The 13,295-nt window shown below is 31.9% G+C and overlaps 1 protein-coding gene across 1 annotated transcript; it reads left to right on the top strand.

Moving 5' to 3' along the window:
- The first annotated feature begins 3,830 nt into the window (after positions 1–3,830).
- LOC17875717 (BAG family molecular chaperone regulator 1) lies at positions 3,831–5,960 on the top strand. Its single transcript, XM_006280717.2, has 5 exons — positions 3,831–4,239; positions 4,351–4,662; positions 4,760–5,016; positions 5,096–5,242; positions 5,331–5,960. Exons 2-5 carry the CDS (start codon positions 4,398–4,400, stop codon positions 5,667–5,669), a joined length of 1,008 nt encoding a protein of 335 aa, XP_006280779.1. The 5' UTR covers positions 3,831–4,239; positions 4,351–4,397; the 3' UTR covers positions 5,670–5,960.
- Positions 5,961–13,295: the final 7,335 nt, after the last annotated feature.

Here is a 13,295-nt window from a genome sequence, read left to right as displayed (position 1 = left end):
TTTATGACAATATCTTCTGAAAATCTAAGGAAATGGAGCATTTATTGTAACCCTAAATCCCTTGTATAAATAGAGAAAATGTCTCTATTTTAGGGCATCGATCAATTAATAACAAAAACCCTAGTTCCTCACTTGTTCTTGAGTAAACCCTAAATCGTTCATTTCTAGGTCAAATCAATCCTTCTAAATCCGTTTCAATTCGAGTTCTTGAGATATTGTTCAAAGTGAATTTATTCTCCTTTCCTTAATAAATTTATTTGGTGAACCCTTGGTTCAACATCTTTGGACCGTTGACATCGAGTTTGTGTTAAGAGCATATTGTGTCATCTATATTTGAGTTATTGTGGGACTTTGTTTGATAAACACTTTCTTGTGGGACTTGAGAAGAACATATAACTATTTGTCTTTTAATGAACATCTTTATACGAGTTTTGTAAAGAAGACGAAATACAACAGATGGAATTGGGTAAGAATGTTTTGGAAGATCCGATGATTGTCACATGAGATTGTCGGGAGATAAGTACGTTACATATATAGTTATGTTTGTATATGTATGTATGTAGTATGTTTTGAAGTCAAGATCAACGTTTCGGATTGTATTTTGCACCTTCATTATTAGATATGCATGCATGTGTTTAGGACTTGGTATGTTTAAAGTTTTACACCATTATACGCACTATAGCTTCTTTTGTCCACATTAGCTTCTCTTTGATCTCTATCTTCAGATTCACATATGATTCAGTTGTCATACATGTCATTGGCATATATCATCTCAGCTTTACTGTTGATATATATTCTTTCACATTGCATGTGCACTTATCGATTATATAATCATGCTTAAAAAGAAAAACAAAAAGCATTGGCAAATTCATAACGCTAGCTAGCTAGCTAGGAAACATAGAACTTAATATATAATTAGTTATGTCCATTTTGATTGTTACACAAAATCTAATATAACTCCGAACGAATATAATACTTTCTTGACCTCGATATAATTAGTGGTGATCCAAACTTACTGACTAATCTTTTATTAAAATCAGATATTAAATGGCAATTAAAATTATAGATTTTTCTAATCTTGTATGGCTTAAAAGTTTGTTGACTGAAAACAAAGGCTAACCAAATAGATTATGACCTCAAAGTTAATTAGTCCATACGATAAGTCTTTAATTAATTAATGCAAAACAAAAATGTTCATATCGTTTCTGTTAAAAATTATTATTATGAAAATGAAACACAAACACACATTACATACACACTCATTTGAATAACTAATATATAATTAAAATATGATAATATTGATGATCCGTAAATATAAAATAATTAATTTGGTCGGGTAAAACGTCCCTACTCAACTACGTTTTGTTTATATAACAATAACAAAAAAAAAAATCAAGAAGATTCGTTATTATGTTAGAAACGTAATTAAAAAAATGTTTATGCTTACATAATTCAATAACTAATCAAATATAATAAAAGGAGTCAATTAGGTAATCAGTAGTTAAGAAAGGCAAAATTGAATAAATCCAAGCACCGGCCATAGTCATATTTAGTCAGCGTCGTCGGCTAAATCGAAGACAAGGCGCACCGTCAGCATCAAAGACAACAACGCGAAGTAGAGGAACAGAACCACTCGGAACCTCTGTGTGTGCGTGTGAGGAGGGCTAGGTCTCACGTGCCGCAAGTGTCGGTGGCTGCACGTTCGATGATATATATATAAATCACAATGACGACCAAAGAGACAGGATAAAAATAAAAGTACAAAAGTCAAAAAAAGGAGATAAGAAAGTGAGAAAAGCAAAAAAAAAAAATTATTTTTGGTAACACGATGTCACACAACTACCAAATCATGTAGTTCTGAGCTAACTCGGACAGATCGTGTGGTTAAAAACCTATTAGGTCAAATGTGTTACTTGAGTATGGAAATTTTTTACTATAGATGTGAACGTTTGCACAGCTTGTTGTTCATTGGTTCGTTCATTCATAAAAAGGTTGTATGGTCTAGATCAAGTAGTATTCCATTTCCAAAAGTATATAAAGAAAAATCAATTAACAAAAGAAAACACTTATATATGTATATAAAGAGAAAGTGAAAAATGATCAAACAGTAAAAAGGAAACAAAGAAAAGAGAAGATAAGAAAAGGTATTTGATTGGCATCTCTAAAACTAATTTAGTATTTTAGTTTAGTATATAATTTTTATTCAAGTATATAAGAAACACTCTACACTTAAATTTATATAAGCCATTAATTCATATCTTGTTTTGCATGTCTATTTCTATAGCAGTCGATGAAGACATGCACACTGTATCAAGAAAGTTAACTAATCGAACCCTCCTCTAGTTATTTTCAAGAACATTGATCAAGAGATCCGTAACACTACCACACAAATATATGTAAACTGTAAGAAGCAATGCCGAAAGCTAAATGCTTCTTTTCGTTCAATTATATTACCATAAAAAACCCATGTTAAACTTTTAAAAAAAAAATGTAAGGTTATCTTTTTATTCGCTAAAATTTGTTTTTTTCGGTAATGTTGTTTGTAATACATTATCATTCTTAGCAAATCAAAACGATTTATTACAAATATTGTGTGATCATTGCATACAAGATTAGATGGGATGATACGCACAAATTATATAGAAACCAACACACAATGCAACGGGGTTTGTGCCTTTGTGGTTAAACCTAAAGCATGGGGAGCAAAAACACAAAACATAAATCACAATCTCAGTGTGAGAAAGAATTTTTCAAAAAAGAAAAATACAAAAAAAAAGAAAGAAAGAGGTAAGGTTAAACCAAAATAGTATTGAAACTTACTGCATTACAAAAGTGCACCCCAAAAATGTTGTAATAATGTCAAAATATATATATATATACATATATATATATCTATGTATTTTTGCTATTATTTGAAACGAACCGCACTTTTTCCGCCGGTTATCATTAGGATTATAAACGTTGACAAGAAATTACCAAAACACATAAAACGAGGAGGAGTCGAACAAGTTAATTTGGTATAAACAGTATCAAATATATAATCATCGACCGATCCCAAATGGTTCGCCGTCGAACACGTAAGATAAGGAAAGAAACCACATGGTTGTTTTGGTTTCAACAAAGACCAACGCAGCAGCATCATCAGAGAGAGACTCAAATGATTGGATCCAAATTTTTTCCCAAAATTGTGTATTAGCCATTCATTCCCACACGTGGACGACAGCTGACGGACTTTTTACCTGCACCACGTCGTACGATAACATTTCCCCATTTCGTCGCCCATTACGTATTTGTTGTATGTAACAAAAGCGTAATGAAACCACTATGTGCTTTAATGCTTTCGTTAGCAAAACCCTTTCCATTTCTGTATACTCTTCTTTTTTTGGGTATGCATCATTGTTGTTTAATTGCTTAATTATGTCCATAATTATATTTCTGTACTTCTTAATCTCCAATACTTTTAATTTCTCTCTTTTTTTTTTTAATTTCTCTTTTTTTTTTAATTTCTCCAATACTATTATGTCCATAATTATGCATCATTTAAATCCTTGTAAACTCTCATTTGTAAAAAAATTATCCACTCGAACCTACCGAAAAGTGAACAGCAATAACTAATAAGTAAGATTACTAGAATAATTAACATACTCTAAAATTTTTGCAAATTAGTATAACTTTGTCACTTTGGAAAAATATAAAATAAATGGTAGCTATCCAATGAAAAAAAGACAAAAATACAAAATATATATTCCGACAAAAAAACTTACAGAATAAAAATGTATGTAAACGACTTTATAAAAATATAAGTCACAGGCCACAACAAAGAGCTAACTTAGCTGGCCACTCGTTATTATTCGTCTTCTCTCAAAAATAATTTATTTTATTTATTTGTTTGGTTTTTTTTTTTTTTGCTCCAACGGGTTCTCTGAAACTTAAGAAACTCGGAACAGAGAATCCGGATGCTTTTCTCAGATTCTTCTACTCTCTCCTAATTTTACCGATTTTCTCGAGAAAACCCCAAAAAAAAAACCCTTTTTTCGATCTGAAGTCAATTCAGATTCTTCAGAATTTGGAAGATCAAAGAAGAAGAAGAGAGAGAGAGAGAGAGTTGTTGATCTTGGGTTTTTGTTAGTTGGATCAGAAAGGGTCTCTGCTTTGATCTTTGTACAACACGTGGCGTAATGGGTCGGATGACTTTGGAGTTGTGTTGTTGTTGATGATGTTCCAAGTCCCAGATTTCTTGTAATTAAACATTCTTCCCTTTGTGTGTTCTTGTCTCAACAAGTTGTCTCCAATGTCTTTGTTTTGTTCTTCTGATTCAACGACTAATCTATCTCTCTCTCTGTTTCTCAGAACAAAGATCTTCAGATCCGTTTAATTTAGAGGAGGAAGTGAAAAAGATGATGAAGATGATGAGAAACAAACCGACAAATCTTCCTGCTGCGGCGGCGGCGGCGACGGCGACTAATGGAAACAGAGGTTCCGGTGGCGGCGGCAGGGAGTCAGGCGGTCATGATTGGGAAATGAGACCTGGTGGTATGTTGGTTCAGAAACGCAACCCTGATTTGGATCCTGTTGGACCTCCTCCACCGCCTATGATCAGAGTTAGGATCAAGTACGGTTCTGTTTACCATGAGATCAGTATCAGTCCTCAAGCTTCATTTGGTTAGTCTCTCTCTCTGTTTTAATCTGTGTAGCTTTGAAGTTATTGGAATAGAGAGATTTTAAAAGGTTAGAGATTTATGTGTGTTGGTTGATGCAGGGGAGCTAAAGAAGATGTTGAGTGGACCAACAGGTATACATCATCAAGATCAGAAGCTAATGTATAAAGATAAAGAGAGGGATTCAAAGGCGTTTCTTGATGTTTCTGGAGTTAAAGATAAATCCAAGATGGTACTTACCGAAGACCCTATTAGCCAAGAGAAACGGTTTTTGGAGATGAGGAAGATTGCCAAAACCGAAAAGGCGTCTAAAGCGATTTCTGATATTAGCCTTGAAGTTGATAGGCTCGGCGGACGGGTAAATGCCCTGTCCCTGCCCGCCAAGCTCTTTTTTTTTGCTTCAATCTCGGAAATCTTATGTTGATTTTTGTGTGTAGGTTTCGGCGTTTGAGATGGTTACTAAGAAAGGAGGAAAGATTGCGGAGAAAGATCTTGTAACGGTGATTGAATTGTTGATGAATGAGTTGATTAAGTTGGATGGGATTGTAGCTGAAGGAGATGTCAAGTTACAAAGAAAGATGCAGGTAATGTTATTATCAAAATCATCTCAAGACCGAAGGATTTTTTCGTTTAAATTGCGTTGTAACATTCGGATTTCGATGTAATATGCAGGTGAAGAGAGTGCAGAATTATGTCGAAACACTCGATGTCTTGAAGGTGAAAATGGCTAATGGACAGCAGAAACAGCAGAGACTTGCACCGATTCAAGAACATAACAACGAAGAGAGGAAAGAAGAGAAACCGATACAATCGCTAATGGATATGCCAATACAATACAAAGAGAAGAAACAAGAGATACAAGAAGAGCCAAGGAACTCAGCAGGGTCAGGACCATTTGTGTTAGATACTAAATGGGAAACATTTGATCATCAACCAAATACACCATTGAGCTCGACTACTGCAAATACTCACACAGTCCCGCCCAGGTTCAATTGGGAATTCTTTGATTGAAAAAAAAAAAAAAGATTTCACATTTTGTGAAAAAACCTTTTTTTTCTTTCTTTTTCACTTGTATGCTTATAATTCTTGTGTGGAAGTGTTTGTTTCTTTTTCTTTTTTTCAGGCTTCTTCTTCTTCTTCTTCTTGATCATGATTATGATTCTTTTGATGTACTTAGATTTTTGTGTGGCGTTTGTTTATCGTTCTGGGAAAATAAACAGAGACGCTACAGAGAAAGTGATTATGAAAAAAAAAAAGAAAAATCTGAGAGTTTATGTGTGTTTCTCCCCTTTCCTTCTTCTACCTTTGGATTTGTCTTTACTTTTGTTGCAAGGGACTGAAACCTTCTTGATGGAAGAGAGGGTTCTCTTTCTCTCTCTGTCGGTTTGTTCAACTTTGAAAAGTAGACAATGAGTGGGTCGTCTAAGTCCTATTATCATTTCAGGCTGAACAAAAGTTATTTTTCAACTCATCTTTTGTCAATAAGACAATTTTTACTTTTTTATTTTTCTTAAAAGAATATGGCAAAATCTTACATATCTAAGGTGGGGGCATCTTTTTTGTTCACAAAAATTTAGAAGAAAAATAAATTTTGGACTATGGTTTTTGACATCAACAATGACTATTGACATATATCTAAGCCTAAATGAATATAATATTATGTTATTACGATTCTGATTGTGATTTGTTAATTATTATTGATTAATATTAGTTATATCTTTTGGGATGTTAATTCAGAATAAAATCTTAGTTTTATATCTTAGTATGCTTTATATTTCATTGTGGGTTATATTCAAGTTATCATTTCTTTGTTTTCTCTCTTGGAATATGGTGTGAAACTGCATATAAAGTGTCATTATCTAATTGTGTCCTTTTTTGTACATGATTCTTTAATGGGAATTGGGGATTATTGCTATTTTTTAATGGGAATATTTTCTAAAATACTGCCTTGCCATTTTTTAAATTTTCCATTTCAATTTACCATTTTTACAATTTTTGTTTCACTTAAAATAAACTAAGCATTTGAAAATAGCTTTCATAAAAATATACTTAATAACAAAAACTATACTCTCAAAGAAACTAGAACCAAATCAACCCAATCATAACATGTAATTTTTTTTTAAATATAAAAATGGCAAATTTAATAATTTAGGAAAAATGGCAAAATTTATAAATATCACTTAAATTAATCGTTTTCTCATACTTGATTCTTCTTTTAAGTGCCCTTGTTTAATACAAAAGCTTAGAAAACAACAATAATAAGAAAAAATGATTTCACATGGAGATAAATATCATTATATTGTGAGAGGGAGAAACAGAAACTCTATAATGCATAACTCCTAACAAGCTACAATAATGATGCGTTCATATATCATCACCTTGTATATATATCATCACCAATGTTAATCGTGTGGCTCGAAGGGCATATCATTTCTATAAATTTGTTTCCTCGATCTATTGATTATATGAGAAAGAAAATAATGGGAGATGAAACTCTTGCAATTTTTTTCTTATACCTAATATACGCTGTTTTTAATCATCTATTACAAGGATGAACGTTTAGTGTAATCAATCAATGCATGCTTTATTGGATATGTGATATGGTTTTTAAAATACCATTAACTTTTTCTTATAAATGGTCATTTTAATAAGATAATTTGAAATAGTGACAACACAATTTATACTCAAACAGTAGAAATTTATTCGAAATTTGACATGCGCAAATGATGTACAATCGAAAGAGTATCTGTAATTTTTTTCAGAATATGTTAACATGAATTTCAAACTAATGTACTACTTATAAGCCTATATTTTTCTTCTAACTATAATATTTAAAAAAAAACTACCAATCTGAGTCACTAATCATTCTATCAATCCAACAAAAATTAAGTAATAGATTATTGTTTAGAGGAAGCTAATTATATTCGCACCATCAAACAATATATATAATCATTTGGAAAAATAATCATGCAAATAGTTGACGTCAAGTACAGATTCACTCTCATGATTAAATTAATACCGACAATCATATCCAAATTATCACTTATGTCATGCAAGTAAACAAAATTATTAACAATTAACTATAGTAGATTGAATATAATCAACACATAAACAAAACAAAATATGAGATAAGTTGACAAGACTACAACTATTACGTATGAATCATTAGTGAATTAATTAGAAAACCACACTTATACATCACAATAAGCAAGAGTAACTCAAAACTTCGTGATCACCTCTAAGAAGAATCATACATAATGGGACCAAGTTATGGCACGCAATGATATAATATTTTTTACCCTATAAAAGATTAAATTTCAGTGGTTGTGGTGTCTCCACGAGATAAGAATCGACCAACTCGAGGGTTGTGTTGTGGAGGTGTGGACCAAAAGATATAATCATCAATCGAAACACATTTTGGAAAAAAAAAAAATGGGTAGGAGCTAAAATAAATGGTCGAGTGTCGGTAGAAGAGGACAGAGCAAGTAAGTAGTTAGAAGCAATTATCAAAGAAGCATCACAATCAATATAGTGAAGTCTTTTCTTTTATTCATACATACGGATGCATATATGTATAAATGATAAATCATATATAAATCTTCTTTATCAGTTTTGGGACTAATCTTCTATACACTCATCACGTGAATACCGCAATATATATCAAAAGAGTTTGTGTGTCTGTGGTCAATAAGAATTGACAAACAAAATAATTATTACACTATAACTATTTAATTTAGTACAATGTTTTTTGTTTTGTTTTGTTTTGTTTTGTAATTGCATATCAAGAGATGTCGATACAATTATATGCAAATTTTGTTTACTGATCAAAACATGAGCATGCTTCTCCCCACATGTAATGGGGTCTCATAACCTTTGTCAGCAGCCTTTTGTTTTTGAAAGAAATCACAAAATTAAAAATATTAACATTGTTAGATGATAATATTGGAAAAACCTTACCATCACTAAAAGGAAATTATGTTAACGAGAATTGACAATTTTTTTTTTTTTTTTTTTGTTTAGAAATTGACAATATTTGCTTCAAGGCACAAGGGAAAAGCATAATTGAATAGGCAACTCTACCATTGAAAATGGGAATATTTGTTTGGTATAATAATATACTGCTCATATCGAACATTGTGAAATTTCTAATTAGGAAAAAAAGAGAGTTTTCAGCAATATGGATACATTGTCATCATATACAAAACAATGCTATCTTAAAAAAAAAAAGAGAAATCCAAATACTAATTGATAGTAAAATGAATCTTTGTGTGTATCTTGTTTTATAGGATAATTCATTAAAATGAATATAATTAACATGTATACGTTTTTCAACTAAATGGTGCGAAATTGTAACATGATTATCTCAGTTGATGTCTTCGGATGCCAATCATGCCATGAACAAAATGTATTGTATATATTAAGAAATATAATGTTCATATATTTTATCCATGTGATTCCAGTTTAGTCTGTTAGAAATATTCATTGAATAACAAGAATATACACTTTTTCGTCACACTTTTTGAATACTAGGAAGATTATAACTTAAGATTATTAATTATAAGTTATCTATGCAAGTCTACAAGCAATGGTTTTATGGAACACAACTAAGCCTATATAAATAAATAAACTCCAAAAACCACCCCCACCATATATTATTTATAGGGTTGGTGAACAACTGAACAAGCCAGTGGGCTTTCCAATTTATTTTTAAAAGAATTTGATGCAGATGGAATTAAATCCGAATCTGGAACTGGGAGATATGATAAATGATAATAATTTTAACTGCATGTATCAGGAGTAGTAGTGGTAGTAGTAGACAGACTCAGATGGGTAATGAAAGCAAATAATGAAGAGGTCAGTGAAGTTATATGGCTTCAGTTCAATCATCTCTTCTTCTGGGTAGTTCACAGCCAAGGAAGTGAATGCAAGATAGTAACGTTAAAGGTTGTTGTGGAACCACCTAACCAACCACCTAACCATCTTGGTTAAGTCATCAATATTGAGACATTGACCAAGTTAGAGAAAGTGACCTATTAAGTATAGCTAAACTAAATATCCCAGCCAAAAAAGATCTATAAAATCAATGAAAAGAGCTATAAAATCAATGAAAAACGTATTCGACTATAAAAAGAGAGTAAATATTTGGGTTTGATGTTGTTATTAGCAAAAGAACACATCAAAAAAGACGAGATGTAACCAACTAGTCTTGGTCTAAGTTTTCACTTTAGAGAAAGAGTTGTATGTTTGGTGTAGACCAGAGATCGATTCTTCTCAAACTCAAAAACATTAGATATTTCGGTTTGGCCAGGAGCTTTCACCCGGTCTTCCCCAGACCAGGGCTTTGGCTCCGATCCTCCTGGTTATCAAAAAAAAAGAAAAAAAAAGAAGAAGCAGAGTTTTCTACCTATTGCCATGGACTGTATTTCTTAGGTCTTTGAGATTCCTCAAAATCTAAATATTTCAAAGCCCAATAGACATCAGGGAGAGGCTCCTTCATCAAAATCATATTGACTGTATGCATATGAGATTGATTCACACCGAGCAAAAACTGGCTAAGGCACTCCTCTTCTTCATACTTTTTCCAAGCATCCTTTGCTCCCCAGGCACATACAACAGGAGGTTTGTAATACTTCAATTCGCTCCACAATGTAATGAACCTTGTGAAATACTCATTGATATCCATTGACTCATGCTGCTTCAAATTCCTCAGTTGCATCTTGATCTGATACACTCTGAAATTATCGTTTATATGGTACCTAGCTTTAAGTTCTGACCACATTGCTTTAGCAGTCTTGTGGTACATAATACTATTTCTAATGCCCTCAGATACAGAACTCGTTATCCATGACATCACCATGCTGTTACAACAAGACCACGTAGCAGATGTTTGATCATTGGCAGGTGGTTTGACAAGTGTTCCATCAACAAAACCAATCTTGTTCTTTACTTTCAAAGCTATGGTAATTAGAACCAGTAAGGATCTCATCGGAAACAAGGCTTACACCGAATTGATCATTCTCGCATAAGAAAAGAGGGTAACGTCTAACACATTGGTTCTGATTGTTATTGGTACCTCCAAGAGTCATGATTGTAAAATAGCTGAAAGACGTATATAATACAAAGGAAGTGTTAAGAAGTGAGTTAGGTTTAAACTGGAGAGTACTGATCACGGAACTGCCATAAACTATAACAAAAATACTACACCAAATCTTGGTTCTTCATACGCAACTACCACAAGGATCGTGCTCAACGCAAAGATACGAAGTTCACATAGAAACCACTTCAGAGTAAAGAAAAATCTAAATCAAAGACGCAAAATTAACAATTATAAATCAAATATTCACGAAAAATAATAATGAAGAAGTACTACGCTTTGAGAAAATTATAGATGATCATACCTTGTCGAAGGCGCAAGTTAGGGTTGTATCATTATATATAGGTTTCTCCTGCGGAAAAGACTTGGGAAAAAAGAAATCGAAAAAGTAGGGTTTTAAATGGGCCTTGGCCCATAAATCGTTGTTTTAATACGTCTGAGGAGATTACTAATCATCATACCTCATTTTTGGAGTCCAAAGAATGAGATTTGTTCCAAGACGAAAGAGAAGATGCAGTGAGAATCTTCTTTTAGGTTTCTCCGTGGGAAGAGACTTGGAGAAAAAGAAGTTGAAAAGTGGGCTTTTGAAATGGGCCAAAGCCTTTTTATTTAGACTCTTGCATTGAGATGATTCATAACCACGTGAGATTAGAGAGGGCTTATTAGTTGATAAACCATTAGATTAGTCAAGAATGTAGTTCAAGTTCAAGTTCCGAAGTAACCATTAGATGTGATAACTTTGATTTCATATCTACAGTACCAGAAACGCAGTTCAAGTTCCGAAGTAGATGTTATTGTTTCACTCCTTTAAATTCAAGAAGGTTTGTAGATCTCGATCTCAACATTTTTCTATTTTCAATATATATAGTTTTGACTTGTTTGGTCTTCAAAAAATAAATAGGTAGGTAGTAGGAAAATCGAAGTTTTGTATAGTCAAACTTTTTAAACATAACACAAACCTTAAGTCCTTAACAAGTATATGTTCAAAAATGTAAGCGTGATTATATTGTTTGATATAATTAAATTGACATTGCTATCGACAGGTTTGAAAGACTATCATAGTGTGTCCATGGACCATGGTGCGTGACACTGTTAAGCACAGCTACATAAAGTTAGCACTTGCAATGTTCGTTGTCACTCATTGCTAAGTTTTCAATTTCTATCATAATAATTTATATATTATATATAAAATTTATAATTGTATAGATTTTTATAGACATTTATAGTTCGTAATGTAAAACAACAAACACATTTTCTTTTAGAATTTACTTGTTCCATTTAAATATTATAAGAAATATGGTTGCTTCTGTAAGATGTTAGAGCATCAGCATTGGTGTAATACCAATCTTGGTCCCTCCATTATTTATATAATATTTAGATCATAAGACTTTTAAAATTTTTGAGTGTAGGAGCTTTGGTGTATCTAGTTATTTGTCCTTCTATTAAATTAATCATATTTTTAAGTTTTAAAAATAATTTTTATAACTATATAAAAACATGGAAATAAAACATATATCATCCCATTCATTGGATTTTATTATTACAAAGTTTATAAAGTAAAAACAGAAAAACAAATAATTATGACATTATTAATATAAAACATCAAGCATATTTTCAATATATTTTCAATTTATTAAAATAATTAATTTTAATTAATAAGTAAAAACATATGAAATATTGATTAATATTAAACATAATAAATATTACAAAAGTACAAAAAGGATTAAGATGGAAAAAAAACCTTAATCCTTTTTTGATATTATCATTATATTAGGGAAAAATGAACGCTGATGTTATGATTATATTAGGGGGAAAAAAAATGAATACTCATCTCATGATCATAGCTGATATTGCAAACTAAATAACACTGGATTATCAATGAAGAAGGAATCATGTGAGTTGCACATGGGATGCAAGAGATGGCGTTGACAAATGCTGCGTAGTCGTGGATACGTGACAAATGAGTTAGTGCCACGTTGGATGTAAGACTTTATGAAATTGTCCCGTTTTAGTTAACGTTTCTTTGATTTAATTGTATTTTTGATTTAAATTTTTATGGTTTATTGAGTAGGACTTTGGTTGACTACGCGGATGTGCATGCTCTTACTATTAGGGGTAACAATATCTCATTCCGAAAATTAGACAATAATATTCATTAGTATATAAGATATATGAATCGATTCAACTATTGTCAATTGGTTTTGGATTAAAATTAATCCATACTGTGTTATGGCATCAGACTTCAATTCACGCATTGTCCATCATGATCTATAAATCCATCTGAAGATTTTTCTCCGCAAATAAGGGTGGACTTGCAATTATGTAAAAGCGTGATATCAATGTCAAGGACTTGCAATTTTGTTTCTTCCTTATTATTTGCGGAGACTAGTTTTTTTTTTTTTTTTTTTTTTTTTTGTTGTTGTTATTGTCAACATGTGTTTGAAGACTAGTAAATGCTTAAACCCTTTACACATAGTTGAAAAGGTTTAAACGTATTCTTGACGTCCGAAATGAAATGTCAAATGCATGAGTATTGGGTTGGG

The sequence above is a fragment of the Capsella rubella genome, unplaced genomic scaffold (genome assembly GCF_000375325.1).
Source record: "Capsella rubella cultivar Monte Gargano unplaced genomic scaffold, Caprub1_0 scaffold_8, whole genome shotgun sequence".
NCBI lineage: Eukaryota > Viridiplantae > Streptophyta > Magnoliopsida > Brassicales > Brassicaceae > Capsella > Capsella rubella.
The sequence above is the reverse complement of the archived record's forward strand: the minus strand, read 5'-3'. Positions and strand labels throughout refer to the sequence as shown.

Excerpts from the sequence above, each read along its gene's own strand:
- LOC17875717 (XM_006280717.2), top strand. The coding sequence starts at position 4,398 with ATGATGAAGATGATGAGAAACAAACCGACAAATCTTCCTGCTGCGGCG. Across the intron at positions 4,663-4,759 it reads CAGTCCTCAAGCTTCATTTG|GGGAGCTAAAGAAGATGTTG; the intron begins GTTAGTCTCTCT and ends TGGTTGATGCAG. Across the intron at positions 5,243-5,330 it reads AGTTACAAAGAAAGATGCAG|GTGAAGAGAGTGCAGAATTA; the intron begins GTAATGTTATTA and ends TGTAATATGCAG.